We start from the raw sequence: 16,274 nt of genomic DNA, 5'->3' as shown, positions 1-16,274 counted from the left end.
CATGGATGATGTTCCTCAGGAACTGTCCACCCTGTTTGTTTGTTTGTTTTTGTTTTTTACATCTTTATTATTTATTTTGTTTGAGGGGCATGCAGGCACCATACCAAGCATGTGGAGGTCAGAGGACAGCTTGCAGTAGCTTTTCTTCCCTGCCATCATGTGAGTCCCAGGGTTGAGCACAGGATTACGCTTGGTGGCAGGTGCCTTTTCCCGTGGAGCCATCAGGCCAGCTCTACCTTGGTTTGTTTTGTCATTTTTTTTTTTGAAACAGGATCCTCACTGGCCTAGAGCTCACCAAGGTGGCCGGGCTGGCTGGCTGGCAAGCTCAGGAATCCTCCTGTCTCTTCCTGCCCACTGCTAAGATTACAAGGGTGTACCACTGTGTTAGGGTTTTGTTTTTAAATGTGTGTTTTGGGAATTGAACTCAGGTCCTTTGCTTTCAAGGCAAGCACTTTACCAACTGAGCCCCCCGCCCCCCTGCCCCCCCCCAGCCCAGAATCTGATTGTTTTTGATCCAGAGCCCCAGTGGTCTGCCTGCCATTCTGCACTCTCTTGGACGTTTCCCTGCATGTGACTTATCCTTCTTTACCTGTTCATCAGTTCTTAATCAGTATCTACCTAAAATAGCCATACTGGGTCACATATGCCCACAAGTATTCCAGTACCAAGAAGAGGCCAACTCTGGTCTGTGCTTAGGCACGTGCGCACACACACACACACACACACACACACACACACACACACACACACACCTTTCTGTGTTCTGGTTGGTTAGCGGAGACCTTGTGCCATGCTGCAGTGCATAGCCACGTGGTAGTGACGTGGGCCGCCACACCCTCTCTCCTCTGCTTCCCTCTAGTGCCTGGGTGGCTGGCACGTCACACCACACACCTGCTGGCATTCCATCCCCACTGCCTTCCTCACGCCTCTCCTCTAGCAGAAGCAGGCACCTTCTCCAGGAAGGAAGCAGGCTCAGGCACAGCCTGGCTCCCACGGCCTGAAGATGCCAGCCAACTTGGGGGTGGGAAGGGAGGAAGAGGCATCTGCATGAGGCTCCGGGGGGCTTAGGGTCTATGATTCCTACCAAAGACCAAGTCTTCCTTTGGTTCTGGCTGTCGTAGCTCAGCTCTCACAACCCTAAGGGTGCCAGCCCCCCTTAGTCATTTCCACAAATGAGACAGATGGGGGACATGGGAACAGAGGGTCTAGCCCTTACTCCCAAGCAGGGTGATGGTACCACCAGGGCCCCTCTGGCTGAGTTTTAACTGCACCCCTCCACCCCATCCCTGGTCCCTACGCTCTCCTCCCCCTGCCCAAACATCTCCGAGTTCTGGGTATTTTTAGGCCTCAGCTGACAGGCTGTGAAATCGCTCCCTTCGCACCTCCCCAACCAGGCGGGGGCTGGAGAAGGAGGAATGAGGTTGGGGAGGGCCACACAGACAATTCACTGGGCTCCTCCCAGGCTGGCAGGTGCCAAGCAGTAAGTGAGGGGCTCCTCCCCTTTTCCCCAGATCCTCTGGCAAGAGAATCCCTCCACTTCGCCTGGAGAAGAATGAAAACAGTACAGAAAGGGACCTCGACTCCATTCACAGGGACTGGAGAGTAAAGGGTTTATAGGGGACAGCCCTAAGCACTCACGAAGGTGCTGGGACACCCTCTGAGTCCGACTCTGCAGCCAAGCCAACTCTAAGCACTCCCTTCTGAGAAATGGACTGAGAGACAGGCTGGCTGGGATCCTAGTAGGACAAGGGAAGTGCTAGGCAGTATAGCTCAGTGGTTACCACCCAGCCTATGGACTAAGAATGACTCAAATTCTTTATTCTGATTTGTGGAATAACCCAGCCAAGATCCTCTAGCTCTCTGGTCCTCAGTTTCCTCGCCTACACAACCTAGGAAATAAGGTCACACACACACACACACACACACACACGCACACACACACACACTCATATGCATGAATGGGCACACAGACTCAAATGCCAACACATGTATGTGTGCTATCAGCACCTCAGTGTAAAGCTGTTTGCCCTGGGATGACTGTTCTCAAAGGAAATAGGAAGATATATCCAGACCCTGGTGGAAATGGGCCCCTGTACCAGGGGCCACGGGCGTGGAGTACCTTGCCCAGTTGTCACGGAGACAGTTTAGCTCTGTGGAGACTCTGGAGCCCAGACCTGGAAGCATGAGTGTGAATTCCGTGGTTCCTGCTATGGCCTTACCCTGATGCCCAGAGTGAGGGGTGGGGTGCAGAACTAATCATTAGCAGTATCGCCTATGTCCCTGGGGCCCTGGAACCACTCACTTTGGCTCCCCACCCACCTCTGAGAGGCCTTTTCTAATGACCCCGGTGCTAGGAAGGTCCTCTCGGGGTCTATACTGATGCTCATCCACACTGGCTACCATCTGACTGCCCACTTCCCACCACCGGTTTGCTAAGGCCAGGACCCAGGTCAGCGGAATCCTGAAAAATTAAGGCCTTGGGCTCAAGCCTGTTCGGGTGAGAGAATGAGGCAGGAAGCCTGAGACAGAGCTGGGCAGGTGTGTTCCCTGGTGAGACTCTAACTCCATTGCCAGCTTGCTGCCAAGCTTCCCTCTCCCACACTGCCACACCATTATAGTTCTTTACGGCGATCTGTTCAAAAGGCTCCCATTACCTTACGAAAGCAAAGCAAAACTGGGGAGTGTAGCTCGGTTGGCAGAATTTTAGGCTAGCATGCACAGGGCCCTGGGTTCAATGCTTGGCATTTCATAACCTAAGTGTGGTGGTATAAACCTATAATCCCAGCACGTGGGAGGTAAAGGCAAGCACACCAGAAGCCCAAGGTCCTCTCTGGCTATGGTAGAAGTTCCAGGCCAGCCTGGAATATACGAGACCCTGTTGCTCTGCCTGTCAATAATTCTATAATTTCTGAAGCCAGGCCTTTCCTAATCTGGCCCAATTTACCTTCCCAAGCCTCACTCTGGACTACCACTCCCCAGAATCTCCCTTCCAGGCAAGTCCAGGCACTGCCTCGACTGGCCAAGACCTCTCAGGCCCCTGAACTTTTGTGTGTGCTTGCTCCCAATTGCCAAATGCCTTGCCTGTGCTTCTTTCTATGGCAAGCTCTTCTTTGGCCCTCAGGACCCAAAGCTCTGCACCCAAAGCTCTTGGATCCTGCAGCACGGCTGGAATCCCGAACTGACTTCTAATTGCAAGTCCCTGCCAGGGTGTACTGACGACGGACACGTCACGTGCTTAGAAGAGCATCCATCACACAGCGAGCACCCCGCAAATCTGTGTTATCTTGACAGCTACTGATTACCATGGCCTCGGTGAAATCCTCCCCAAAGTCTTCCACTGAGCGAGTGGCATACATGTCCTCCCCGGAGCTTCCGGAACCCCCGTCCCACACATCAATCTCTCAGAACGGGGTAATGTTGATAACAGCTGCCCTTCCACACCACGAGTGTTTACTACGTGCGAAGCTCTGGGATGACTGCTTCTTTTTGCCTCATCTCTCCTCATCCTCCAGGCACCCAGAAGCGAAGAAGCATCCTCATGCCCATTTCACAGAGGAGGAAACTGAGGCAGCAGGGGGAGAGCGAGACAGCAACAATTACCTCTACAGGAGCTCACGAGGACAGCAGGCGGGTCTAGGGCCCTGGCTTTGGCAAGGCATCCCTGGTAGCACATGTGTAAGGCGCCTAGCATATACCGAGTGCTCCGTAAGTAAGAGGCTGCTACTTCAGTGCTTCTGCTAATATTAGTGGTGGGGAGGTGATGGGTGAGCTGAGAAGGAATTCCTTAAGCTACATGCCCTGCAGGGCACAACCTACTCCATTCCTAGAGGAAGGAACCAGGGCCTCAGAGGGGTCCTGGGTCTGTTACTCATAGGGTCAGGCACGGGAAAGAGAGAACCCTAATATCTCACTGGGCCTAGAGACCCCATGGGGTGTTTTGATGAGCAACTCCTCTAGGGGGCCCTGGTGTACCCCGATTGGGCAGAGCACGCGAGGGCCTGCTCTGGGCTGGCCAAGTCAGCCACAGCTCTCTGGCCCTGCTGACACTATCCCATAGTAATGAGACGGATCCAATTTGTACCCAGAGCCCCACCGGGAGCAGCTGCCGCGGCAGGGTTTGAAGTAATTTAATTGGACACATTAGCCACACAGCTCTCTCCTCTACTCCCCTGTTTGGGGCTTCACGCAGGCACCCCTTTCTCACTTACCCAGCCCTGGCAGGAAGCAGGCGCACACACCACCAACCAGTTAGAAGAGACTCGTTGGCACCCCTCTTCTCTTTTTTCTGGGGTTCCCGGAGGTGCGCAAACCCGAGGCCCCCTTTTTTGCTGATGCAAACAGTAGCTATGGAAGCTTACTGAAGCCGAGACTCAGACCCTCCCTTCTGCCTCCTCCACTGGGAAGAACAGGGTCACCCCTTTCTCTCCATCAAGCAGCCCCAGAAGCCCTCATCCTCCCAAGCTCCAAGGACACTGGAAGGAGCAGGGCCAGAAGCATCACGCTGTTCTGACAATACGTTTGGTTTTGTCACTGTCAGGGTAACTACTGATTTAGGGGACAGTCCTTCTCTTCGGGTCTTGGGGAGGGGTGCAAACACACATGCATTGAATCAGACAGAGTCACTAACACAGAGATGAGTTCAGTTTAACACAGCTACACACACACACACACACACACACACACACACACACACACACACACAGCCACACAGCATCATGGTAATCTTGTATCTGTATACAGAATACTCCCACAACCATCCCATGTCCACACCCATGCATGCTTACTGCTAGGTGAGGCCCTGCTCCCTGAAGATGGAAGCCTCAGAGGTAGCCAAGTTGGCAGGTTGAGGGTGTGGCAGGGGGCAGGCAGGATCCCTAGAGAGCCCTGACAGGCTGAGTACAGGGCCGGGGGAGGTGCCCTCCCCAAAGCTTTCCGTCATAGCTCCCCATGCACCTCAATGCACCTCGCTATGAATACACTCATTAGCTGCTGTTTACAGCGGGCAGGGCACTCAGCACTCGGCACAGCTATCACGGCCGACCAGCCAGCTGCCGCCCGCACACGCACACACGTAGGTACACACAGCCACCAGGCTTCTCCCACCACCCTGTCTTCCCCTCCCCCCTCACTTGAGCCCCACATGCGCTATCACGTGGATATACCAATTCCCCAAACATCCCAGCCCACCCTATAACTCAGTTTCAGGCCCAACCACCCAGGGTGACACACCTTTCCCAAGGGCCCCTTCCAGGTAGAAGCTGCCAAGCCTTCATGAGGAGCCGATGAGCCAGCCCACCTTCCTACCAACGGGTAGGAATGCAGGAATAGATGCTGGGCTCTCTCCAGTCCCTTCCACAGGTTCCATGCTGTCTGCCAACTCTGTTCCAACCCCCAGGGAATTCTGCTGGGTGAGACAAAGCTTGGCCCTCCAGAGGCAAATTGGACAGAGACCAGCAGGGCTACCCCCTGCTGCCTGAAGGTCAGCACCTCCATGTCCATGGAACTGGCACAATTCACTTGGCACCACTGGCTGGGGTTCCCTGGCAAGGTAGAAGGGTACCCAGGCTTAGCCTGGCACAGGCTGGCTCCGGCACCTGGCCAGAGCAGTGACTGCCCTGATAGAGAAAGCTGACCTCATTGGCCATGAGTGCCACCTGTGGGCACTGACCATGGAATAGGGACTACACGTAGAGATGTCTGTGCCCACCTGGGATATCTCGGTGTCTCCTAGGAGCCCATGGAACCAACTCCTCCTCCTCCACTCAGGACTAAGCCTCCCTGCTGTTGTGGGCCTCACTCCCCTGGGGGAAGCAGTTATTGAAAACGGTCCATCAGATTCAATAAGAATTCAAAGTCCCTGAGAGAATAGAGGGGTGGGTAGAGAGTGGGGGTGGAGAGGAGGGGACCACATGCTCCTCCTTTGCCCTTCCCCCATGGCATGCTTCAATATTAGGCCTGGAGGGCCCTTGCTCTGTTGCCCTTGGAGCCTGTGGGTCAACTAGGACCAGGACCGGCTGCCCAAAGACCCATCTTCGCTTGCTTGATGACCGCCTGGTCCTCTGCCTTCTAGCTTCCCCCCTGCTCCTCCCCACCACCTACCACAAGCTGGCCTATCACCACGATCCAACCTTCTCAGGCACCCTTACCATCAAGGAGAGGCTGCAGGACCATCTCCTTTCTCCATCCTTGGGTTCATAAACACCTAGCCTGATGGTCAAGCTGTCCCTACAAGGCCACAGAACAGCACAGACCAGTCCGTGAGAGGTCTGTCTCCTCAGCAACTCTATAGCTTAGAGGAGTTCCTATACCCAAAGGTCATCCTCTCCTAACCCACTGTTAGACTAACTCATCCTCAGACCCCATCCCTGTCATACCTGTTGGAGGGACCAAGGGTTCTGAAGCACTAACCTCTGCCCCAAGCCCAGGACACAGGCACAGCAGCAAACGGAGCCCGTGCAGATGGGGTTAGCTAGACGAGGACGGTCCTTTGAAGAGCAGTTGTCAGGGAAATTGTGGGATGGTCTGTCTTTGTTGGACTTCCACACCACCCAGCCTTGGCCCTGGCTCCATCTATGGTCCTCACACCATAGACTTAACCTGTTCTTTCAGCCCTGACTCCAGCTTCACACCAACCCCTCCATCAGACTCTGCCCTGGAGTTGTGCCCAGGGAGTAGATGGGAGATTTAGACAATTACCTTGCCATGCCAAGGCCCTCTGCCCTGTATGATACATCTGCCCCCTTTGCCCCTAAGGAATGACCTGCCTGATGGAGTGTCTGTAGGGGACAGAGCCCACTAACAGGTGGGACAGACGGAGGCTTCCGACACTGCTGTCCAGTGAAACTAACGGAGTCCCAGGCACCTGCTGACCGAGAAGGAAGCCCTCAGGACCTGACCTCTCCCTCCCAGCCCTTCTCTCTGGCCTTGCTCACCAGCTCACTGCAAGGTCACTTCTCCCTCCCTCCTCCTTCCCACGGCTGTCCTGCCTGTCCCGCCTGCCCACCGCAACGCTGACCCCTGCAGGCCTGCTGAGGCCCTGCCCAGCCTGGGGACAGGCCGTCAGAGAGACGGACCAAGGAGGCAGGCCAGGCCAGCTTTGGGATGCAGAGGATAAAGGATGGGAGAGAGAAAGGGCAGAGGAGGCTGAAGGTACCGGGTAGAGGTGGCTGGGCAGCTGGAGTAGGATCTCATGGGTGTGCATGGGAGGGAACAGGTCTGCATTCCCCATCTGCCTCCTGTTCTCTTCCACGGCCCCTTTCTTTATAATAACAGGAGTAATAGTGCCCGGGGGCCAGGGACCAGGTGGGAAGGGAAGAGCACTCATCAGGTAAAGTCTTCGTCTTAGGATGAGCCCTTTGGGGACCTGCAGAGTGAGCGAGCAAAGGGAGAGAGAATACCATAGGAAACCTCTGCAAATGGCCCGGGGCATGATGAGCAGAAGGGCATGAGGTATCTTTTATTTATTTAGTTTTTAATAGGGCACCAGTGGGCACAGGTGTTCCCGAGAAGGGTGGATGAGGAGACCAGGCTGTAAGAGGTACTGGCTCCTGTGGGACCGGAGGGGAGATGAGGGACTGGTCTGAGTCACACAGGAATTAATTTGCATATCTCACTCCTACCTGGTGCCAGGCAAAGGGGAGTTGTGGGTGGTTGGAAAGGGGGGATACAGGGCCTTCGCTGTGGGTAGCAGAGCCTGGGGGACTTTGAGAAAGCCGCCAGGGATGGGAGTGACATGGAGCTAGAGGGATTCTAGGAAGTGGGCAGTGACACCAAGGATCACAAAGGCTCCCAGAGATCCCAAAGGAGCAGGATCCAAACATACCTTACCCGCTACAACCTATTTTTGTTTCCACCAGCCCAGTGCCCACACAAGAGAGAAGAAAACCTCACCAGCCTCCTTCACAGTCAGAACCAACCTTGCCATAGGCATTGGTGGACCCTGGAGTTTTCAAGGGGCAAGACAGGTAAGCAGGAAGGGAAAGGTTCAGAGGCTGCCGGCCTGTCAGGAACAGCTGTGGAATCCAGGCCCTTTGCCCAGAAGATGCCAAGCACATCAAGTTGGCCTCTGTGGAGAGGGCAGAGGTGCTTGGAGGAGTGGTAACGTCATGGTGCCCAAGTATTAGAGGGTAAGAGCGGGTGGGTGGGTGCATGGTCCCAGGCCAGTGGCCTGACAGCTATGGAGACTGCCCCCGCCACATTCCCTTCCACCCTCAGCCTGAGCTGGGCTCTCAACTTGGTTGCTGAGCGTGTACCAAGCAAAAAGATGCCCCTGCCTTTGGTCCAAGTGTAGGAAGCGGGCTTTCCCAGGGGAACAATGTCAGGCTAGGTGACCTGGGTTCAGACAGATGAGGGAAAGGGCCCTCAAAGGTAATGTCCCTTCAGCCCACACCTAGAGGACATTCAGAGAAGGACATGAAGCTCCAGAGGAGACTGAGGCTCAGACCCAAGTCCCGAGTGAGTACACCGTCTGCCACCCAGTAGGTCAATCTCAGTGGACTTGGAGTGCCCCTCGAGAGAAAACAGCGAGTGTGGACTGAGCACAAATGGTCAACGCCAGTGTCCACCAGCATGCTGTACACAGCTTCGGGGCTTGCGGCCCCTTCTGTGGAGGGTTTCAGGGCTGGCCTTTCTCACAGCACCTGCCTCCCCCCAGGCCCCACAGCAGGGAATCCAGAGACTCTTGTAGGAGCAGGTCTTAGGCTGGAGCCCCGCTCTTAGCCTAGCCCAGACACAGAAACCCCGGAGGCCGAGAGGCTGAACTAGGAGAAGTGGGGGTAGGGGGTTCTGCTGGGTCTGAAGGAGCATCCCAGGTGGGAGCTGGAACTGAGCCTGGACAGGAGCTGCAGAGGACCTGTCTACAGGTGGGCACTGCGTGGGGGAGGCGTCAGGAGCCAAGGAGGAAATGGCAGAGCCATTTCCCGAGGAAGGAGGAGAGATTCCTGGCTTGGGCTCTAAGGATGCTAGAAGGATGCTCAGCGGACAGTGGGCTCCCAGGCCACTCCCTTTCAGAAAGGCAAAGGGGTGCGGCCCCCTTCCCCACCCTCCCTGGTAGGACTGGAGTGAGTTTGATGTTCTTTGCGTCCCCCTCCCCAAGGCCAGGAGAACATTGCCCGGCCACCCCCATTGTCATCAGCCGCTGAGATTTCTCTTCAGGTACCCCTGCTTCCCCTTCACCGCTCTTGCGGTTCCCCACCCCCCCAGAAGCCTCTATCCCCCGCCGCTGCACCAGATTCCCACTTGCCCCTGGAGCCCCCTCAATTCACAGTTGGCACCACAGATGACACTCCGCTCCTCTGTGCCCACAATCTTGGCCCAAAGCTGCCAGGATCCTCCTTGCCCCGAGGTTCCCCAACATTGACATCCCCAGGGCACCGGTGTTGGGGAGCAGGGGGTACCGTTGAAGGCACTGCCCGGCTCCCACGGGGACAGCAGCTCCTCGCTCCACCACACACGTTGTCCTTGGGCTGCTGGGGGGTGGGGGGGGGAGGTCCTTGTGGGGACACTGCGAACCCGGCCCCGGGCATCCAGCCTAGCAACGTCCCGACTGCGGGGTCTAAGTCTGAGTCTCTGCCGCTAGAACCCACGCCCCCGGGGCTGGGATGACCCTGGTAGGAAGGGGTGCAATTCGTGCGGCTCCAGCCGACAGCAGCCCTAGGCTGGGGCTCCGAGACGGCGACCAGGCGCTGCAGCCATCCTGCCCGCCGGTGCGGGGCGCCCCAGCCCGCGCGGGGCCGCGCTTACCTGGGCTGGCCGCCTCCGGGTCCCGGTACATGGTCCCCTCGTCGCCGGCTCCCTCCGGGCTCCTCAGAGCCGCCTGCGGCCGCGCGCTGCTCTGCCGCCGCTGCAGGGCATGGGGCCGGGCGACCCCCGGGGGCGGGTCCGAGGGCGGGGGCCGCGCGGGCTGCACCGAGCCGCTGAGCCGGGGAGCGGGGGCCGCCCGCCAGCCCTCCCGGCCGCCCGCGGAGCACGCTGCCGCCGCCGCCGAGCCGCGCGGAGCCTCCTCCCTCTGGCCTGCGCGCCGCGTGTGCGCGCCGGAGCGTGTGTGAGTGTGTACGAGGCGGAGAGTGTGTGTGTATGTATGTATGTGTGTGCGTGCGTGCGTGTGTGAGTGTGTGTATGTGTGTGTGTGTGCGCCCGGGGCACCGCCGGCGCCGCCCGCCCGCCGCCGAGCGCCACGGCCACTGTCACTGCTGCGCCCACTACTGGCCACGCGCTGCACTGCAGCCCTGGACTGGCCGCCGCCGCCCGGAGCCGCCCCGAGGGCACGGCCGCCGCCCCGCACACCCCAAACGCTCACGAGGCCCCTGCCTGGAAGGGCTGCGGAGCTCCACGGCTAGGTTCGTCCAGACTATGGAAGACGTGACCCACTCGGCCCGTGCGCCACGGGTGGCGGTGGACTCGCACGCCACCGGGTCGCCCAGCTGGCCATCTCCTCCGAGGTGCCCTCTGACTCCGTTCCGAAAGGCATGGAGATCCGCCCCGGGTTTTCCGCTCGGTGGCCGCTCGAGGGCGTTAGCTCCGGACTCGGAACAGTGGAGGACCGGGGAAGAAGGGTTGGTGGGTATCAAAACCAGGAGTGGAGTATGTTGCCAGTTCTGGGCCTCGGTCTGACAGTCTTGTCTTTCCCAGAGCTGACGCGCTGCAGGAACAGATAGGACTAGAATCTCCTTCTTCCGTGGGGTAGTACATATGGCAACCTTTCCCACCTATTCCAGCTCAGTGAAAAAAGAAAGCAGCTGTTAGCCCCTATTCATTCCTCTCCTGACCCTCTCCTCCTCTTTCCCTTGACCCAGTGTGCCCCGATAGAAATGAAATCCCCTTCTGCCAACCTTGAGGATCTCTTGGCGCACTCTCAGCTATCTGCTCCCTGTGTCTGTTTAACGTTTTCCAGATCTGACAGACTCTGTTTTTCTCTACAGAATCGGGACTATTTGATTCTGGGGTGGGGAAGAGACAGAATCATGTCTCAAGAACTTTGAAGGCCCAGGACCGAACCATGGGGATCAGGTACAGGCCTCCTTACACGCATCTTCACAGGGACTCACTTCTCTGCCCTCAATACAAGCATACAAACAGCCTAGCTCACAAAGAGTCTCAGACCTTTCCCACGGTGCCTGTCTTGTCCCTACCGTGCACTGAAAGGGGTGGGTACAACAGCATCATTGTTGGCTTACAAACGTCAGCATCTTCCTTCCGTGCAATTGACAAGTGAACCAGGCTTTCCAACATTGAAGGTTTCTGCTCCCAGAAAGCCACCTAGCTGGCTTCAAACTGTGTGTGTGGCTCATGCCCTACCATACTGCACACACACACACACACACACACACACACACACACACACACACACCACATTCACCTCCACCCACAGCTTTTCCGGCTGAGAAATAGATAAGGAAATTCCCCCAGCAAACCTTCTCTAAGACTGTTCCGGTGGAAAACAGATTTCCTGGGCTGAATATTCTAATTAAAAATGGAAGGGGAGCAAATGGAAGGCATGTGTAGGTTAGGGCCTGTAATTCCCCAGTGGCCAGAAATCTCAGCCCTCACCCTGTGGTCAAGGACTGTTTTGTTCCACATCCTGCAGCCATCCTCACTCACATGCAGCCAAGAATCCAGGAGGTAGCCACAGCCTGTGTGTGTGTGTGTGTGTGTGTGTGTGTGTGTGTGTGTGTGTGTGTGTGTCTTGGGGGGGGGGGTCTGCGAATCCTGGGAAGCCAGGCCAGTAGGCTGGGGTTCTCGGGTCTCCAGCCTTCACTCATGCCACCTTCCAGATCCATCTGCCTCTCTCAGTGCCTTCTAAAGAGAGAAGAGTGCACTGTCCCCTACCCCAGCCATCAGTGGGTATACAGGAAGGGCTCCTCTTCAGAAATCTTCCTACTCCACATTCTCCCACCCTCCAGAGAGAGAGGAGAGGGGAACAGCATAATCCCTTGCTGTTGTAACTTGACAGGTTTTTTGCTGGGTGTCTGGAAGCTCCCAGTTTCTCAAAGCTGATGAAGAGGACATCAGAGAGATGACCCAAGCCACCTCCTTGGGGTGACAAATGATGGAAGTCAAGCCCCTCGAGGAGACCCAGGGAGCCATACGCTCTGAGAGCTCACAACCCAGGACGGGCCCTGCTAGGGGACCTGTAGAAGTCTTTGGTTTAATTCCCAGATCTTTGCCTGCCATTCTGAGATCCATGAAAAGATCCTTCCATTTGCTCCCAACTCAGGGCTTACAAATAAAACTCACCTCATTCTCTCTCAGCAGGCATGAGATAGCCACTATTCTAAACAGTGGAGATGGACAGTCCCCCAGACATGCTAGATAAAACCTCAAGAGATCGCTTTGTGCAAAACAAGGCTCCGGGGCATTGTGGGTTTTGATTTATTTCTTTTTTATTTTTATTTTTTGAGTACCAGGGACTGAGTCCAGGGCCTTGTGCTTGCTAGCGAAGTACTCTACCACTGAGCTAAATCTTCAACCCCCTGAGACTTTGAAAACCCCTTTTCTGTGGGTTTCAGGCACTTTGTTCAGGGAAAGCAGCAGCATTGGAAAGAGGACAAAATGCACATTCATATGGCTCTGCCAGTCACAGCTGTGGTTAACCTGCACAGACACATGTCTCAGGGCCTTGGTTTCTTCTTTCTATATAATGAGGGTAACAATACTTATTTCTTTGATTACTGTAAGATTAAATGTGATACCGTTAACGATACCTGAAGCATCTGATTTATTCCTGATATTGATTCCTATTATTTTTTCTTATCCTTAAGAGAGGTGCTGTATATTCTCCATTCTCATGTTTTGCTTGTTGAAGAAATCATTTCAGAAATCTAACCTCAAACCATTTTGCTACATTTGAAGGCTACACTCTTCTGCTGGAGCATCCTGAGAGCCCAGCCAGCTGGGAGTTCCTGCCTTCTAAGCACTCAAAAGGACTAGGCAGAGGCAGGAAATGGAGTCTGCAGGAGAACTCAGGTCCTTGGACAACGAACTCAGGAGACTGTGAATTACCCCCACCCTGCTCTCAGGCTCTGACTCTTCTTAGAAGAGGTCCTTCTGTGCCTCTCGAGGGGGGACTTCAGGAGAGGCCCTTTCCTTCCATGACGCTACCGCCGGGTGGGCCCCTGTGTCCTGGGTTCCATGACGTGGCAGGAAGCATTCATAGCACCTAATTCCCCAAGGGCTGGCTTGCTGCATGCCTTGGACCCCTCAGGCCTGTTTCCCATCTGGCACAGTCATTGAAATCAGGTGTCCTGGGTCAGCTGCAGGCTGAGAGTAGGAGCAGGGAGGGACATTTTGTCCCTCTGGAGCAGACGCCAGGCCTCTACTCTCCCAAACAGGGCCCCCGAGGCCACCTGGCTGTGTTGCTAGGCCACGGCATGGAGGCAGGGCTCCTGGGTCCGCCAGCTTCTCCCCTGGCATGATCTCCATACTGCTGTTTCCCTACAGCTCCTGTCCCCTCACCCCCACCCACCAGACTACAGGATGAATTATTAATAAAAATGCTGAGGAAGCTGTTTGTGTGTGCGTGTGGCAGAACAAATACACCTCTCTCCTTGTCACCATCCATGTGGCAACAGACTCAGACTGAGTATTGGCCTGACCCAGCAGTGACACATCAGAGCCTACACAGTATACTAGGCCAGCCTAAAGCACTTGTCCCACAACCCTGTCCCCACCCCCCACCCCCAGCCATCCCCTTCCTCCTCTGCAGAGGCCCGGAGTCTGGAGTGGATAAAAGCATAAGATTAACAGATCAGCCAGTGTGGTGCTGCATGCCTGTAAATCTAGTACTTGGAAGGTTAAGAAAGGAAGATCAGGAGTTCAAGGTTAGCCTGAGCTATAAAAGATACTGTCTCAAAAGAACAATAAACAGATGCCATCATTCTAAAAGGACAGGACAGCAAGGACCAAGAAGGCAGTGGCAGCTATCACCATGCCTGTCCCATCACAAGGAGATGCAATCAGTGCTTTTGGATTTCCTACTCGTGCCCAGCCCTGTGGTACTCCTGCTTTGGAGGCCTAGTCCTAAAAAGATGGGGTTTATGCCACAACATCAAGAGCATGATTCTAGTCCTGTGCTCTGCTCCTGCCTTGTTTCTCTAGCTCTCAGTCTAGACGGTTATCTCTGGGCCTTGGTTTCCCCATCGGGGTAAAAATAGTACTGCAGAGATGGCAAAATATATTGGCAAGATACGGCAAGATGGTTTTCCTGGCTCCCCAGACGTGACCCCAAAGCATCAAGAATCCTGACCCAGGCCCATCTCTCTGTAGCTGCAGGCACTCAAGAACTCCCCAGGCTGCTGCAGGTCCAGAAGCATGCACGCTCTTACTAGAAGCCCAGCCTCCAGATCACCTGCCCTCCCATGTGTTTCTCTCCATCTTGATTCTCTCCCTTTAAAAAAATTTTAAGCCGGGCGGTGGTGGCGCACGCCTTTAATCCCAGCACTCGGGAGGCAGAGGTAGGCGGATCTCTGTGAGTTCGAGGCCAGCCTGGGCTACCAAGTGAGTCCCAGGAAAGGCGCAAAGCTACACAGAGAAACCCTGTCTCAAAAAACAAAAAAAAAAAAAAAAAACAAAAAAAAAAAAATTTTAAAACATTTATTTATATCTGGTGTGTGTGTGTGTGTGTGTGTGTGTGTGTGTGTGTGTGAGAGAGAGAGAGAGAGAGAGAGAGAGAGAGAGAGAGAGAGAGAGAGAGAGAGAGAGAGAGAGAGAGAGAGCATGCACATGCCATGGCTTGTGGGAATCAGTTCTCTCCTTCCACTGTATGAGTTCCCAGGACCAAGTTCAGATCATAGGGTTTGGTGGCAGGTGCCTTTACCTGCCAAGCTATCTTGTGCGCCTGTCTCTCTTTCCTCCACGCTCCTCCTGATAGCATACTTCACTCAGCTTTCGTAGCATCGGCCCCCAAAGCCCCCAAGCTGAAAACAGGTGGCCTTCTTCTAGTCAGCTCCTCTAGGGACAGCTACAGCCTTTGAGGGAAGCTTGATCTCAGGCCTCTTCGTTGACTCTCGGGCTGCTCCAGACCTCTGAGACTGACTCAGGCCCCTTGGAAACTCCTCAGCTTGCTGATGCCAGGCTCAGGGAGCTGGGGTAAGACCCTCAATTCTTCCAAGGATCTGCTTCCCATTCTCTGCCATGGGGATGCTGTTTTACCATCTTGGTAGTGTCTCAAGTCCTTCTGGGGATCTCATTTCCCTAGGAAAAAAATGCAGACATAGATACAACATTTTGCTTATCAGTAAGTGTGTGGTCTGAAGTTTCTAGGAAAAGCTCCCTTGTCCTGAAGCTCTCTCTACAAGGTGGCTTCCAACAGTCTCAGCCCAGTTCTTTGCACTCCTTGCCCTCACCATGATGACTCAGGTTCATGAGAGAGGTGGGCTGGGGGGATCTATTCCTAAAGTGTTCCCCTCTAGCCTTTGTGGCCTCTCCCTTCAGCACTGCTGTGGCTGGAGCCAGCCTGTCTGCAGCTCAGACTGGTGTTTTAATCCTTCTTGGAACCCATTGAACCGGCTTCACCTGCCTTTCAAGGTATTTAAAGGTTCTTTGACCAAATGCTTTTTGATCCTCCATTGATGGGAAACAAGCAGAGGCTCTTTCTCCAGCTGCCCCATTCCCCCTATGTGATTAGTCTCTAAGAGCTCTTTTTGATATTGCAGAAACTGTCTGTGGTTTGTTCAAAGCCACTGCCTCCCCCAGAGAACCAAGCTGGTCAGCTCCAGCCTCCACTGCCCATCCCCAGTGATGGCCTAGTTAACAGGGGCCTCCCAGGATCAAACTCCTACCTAGACTGCTTTAGGACCCCAGTCCCAGCCGAGTTGATAGAGAATCCAGTCCTGCTCCTCTCAGGGAGCTTCCTGGAGTCTGGATAAGATGGGGTGAGGGATTAGTGGCCCCTAGACTTCAGAGGACCATACCTCTGCATCTACCCCCTGAGGAAAGACAGGCCAGGGGGGCCAGGGGGTCTCTGGACCTGTTTTCAGGATCTGGTTAATGAGATATCTTAGCTTGATACTGAGGAGGGGAAACTGAGGCTCTGAGTTCCAGATTCAGAGTTCTGTGTGTGAGGGGACAGAAAAACTAGAACGTATTACCCAATGTCTTCCCCACCACCACCACCCCACCCGTCCCTTCAAGGAAGGATTTAGTGTATCCCTGGTTGGTCTCCAGCAGGCTATGCAGTCACCGATAACCTCGAACTTCTGATCTTTCTGCCTCTATCATTCAAGGCCTGAGGTAACACGCACCAGTAAGCCAAGTTTACGTGGTGCTGGGGATGGAAC

At 55.0% G+C, this 16,274-nt stretch overlaps 1 protein-coding gene and 1 long non-coding RNA gene across 7 annotated transcripts in view; one reads left to right on the top strand and one right to left on the bottom strand.

Annotated features, from left to right (window-relative positions):
* The window catches only part of Syt7 (synaptotagmin 7), a 61,777-nt gene extending 51,592 nt beyond the window's left edge, over positions 1 to 10,185 (bottom strand). For all 5 annotated transcript variants that reach the window (XM_015987323.2, XM_015987325.2, XM_006993855.3 and 2 more), the window contains exon 1: positions 9,742 to 10,185. In XM_015987323.2, coding sequence (XP_015842809.1) covers positions 9,742 to 9,772 — 31 coding nt within the window. In that variant the 5' untranslated portion in view covers positions 9,773 to 10,185. The remainder of the gene's footprint in view (positions 1 to 9,741) is intronic.
* LOC121822382 (uncharacterized) lies at positions 6,298 to 13,493 on the top strand. Of its 2 annotated transcripts, XR_006063451.2 has the most exons (5): positions 6,298 to 7,149; positions 7,346 to 7,449; positions 7,857 to 7,964; positions 10,920 to 11,007; positions 12,850 to 13,493. It is a non-coding gene; the product is annotated as an uncharacterized LOC121822382 (long non-coding RNA). The 2 variants fall into 2 exon arrangements; XR_006063449.2 differs by having other exon boundaries at positions 6,298 to 7,449.
* The last annotated feature ends 2,781 nt before the right edge of the window (positions 13,494 to 16,274 follow it).

The sequence above is a fragment of the Peromyscus maniculatus genome, chromosome 1 (genome assembly GCF_049852395.1).
Source record: "Peromyscus maniculatus bairdii isolate BWxNUB_F1_BW_parent chromosome 1, HU_Pman_BW_mat_3.1, whole genome shotgun sequence".
Taxonomy (NCBI): Eukaryota; Metazoa; Chordata; class Mammalia; order Rodentia; family Cricetidae; genus Peromyscus; species Peromyscus maniculatus.
The sequence above is the reverse complement of the archived record's forward strand: the minus strand, read 5'-3'. Positions and strand labels throughout refer to the sequence as shown.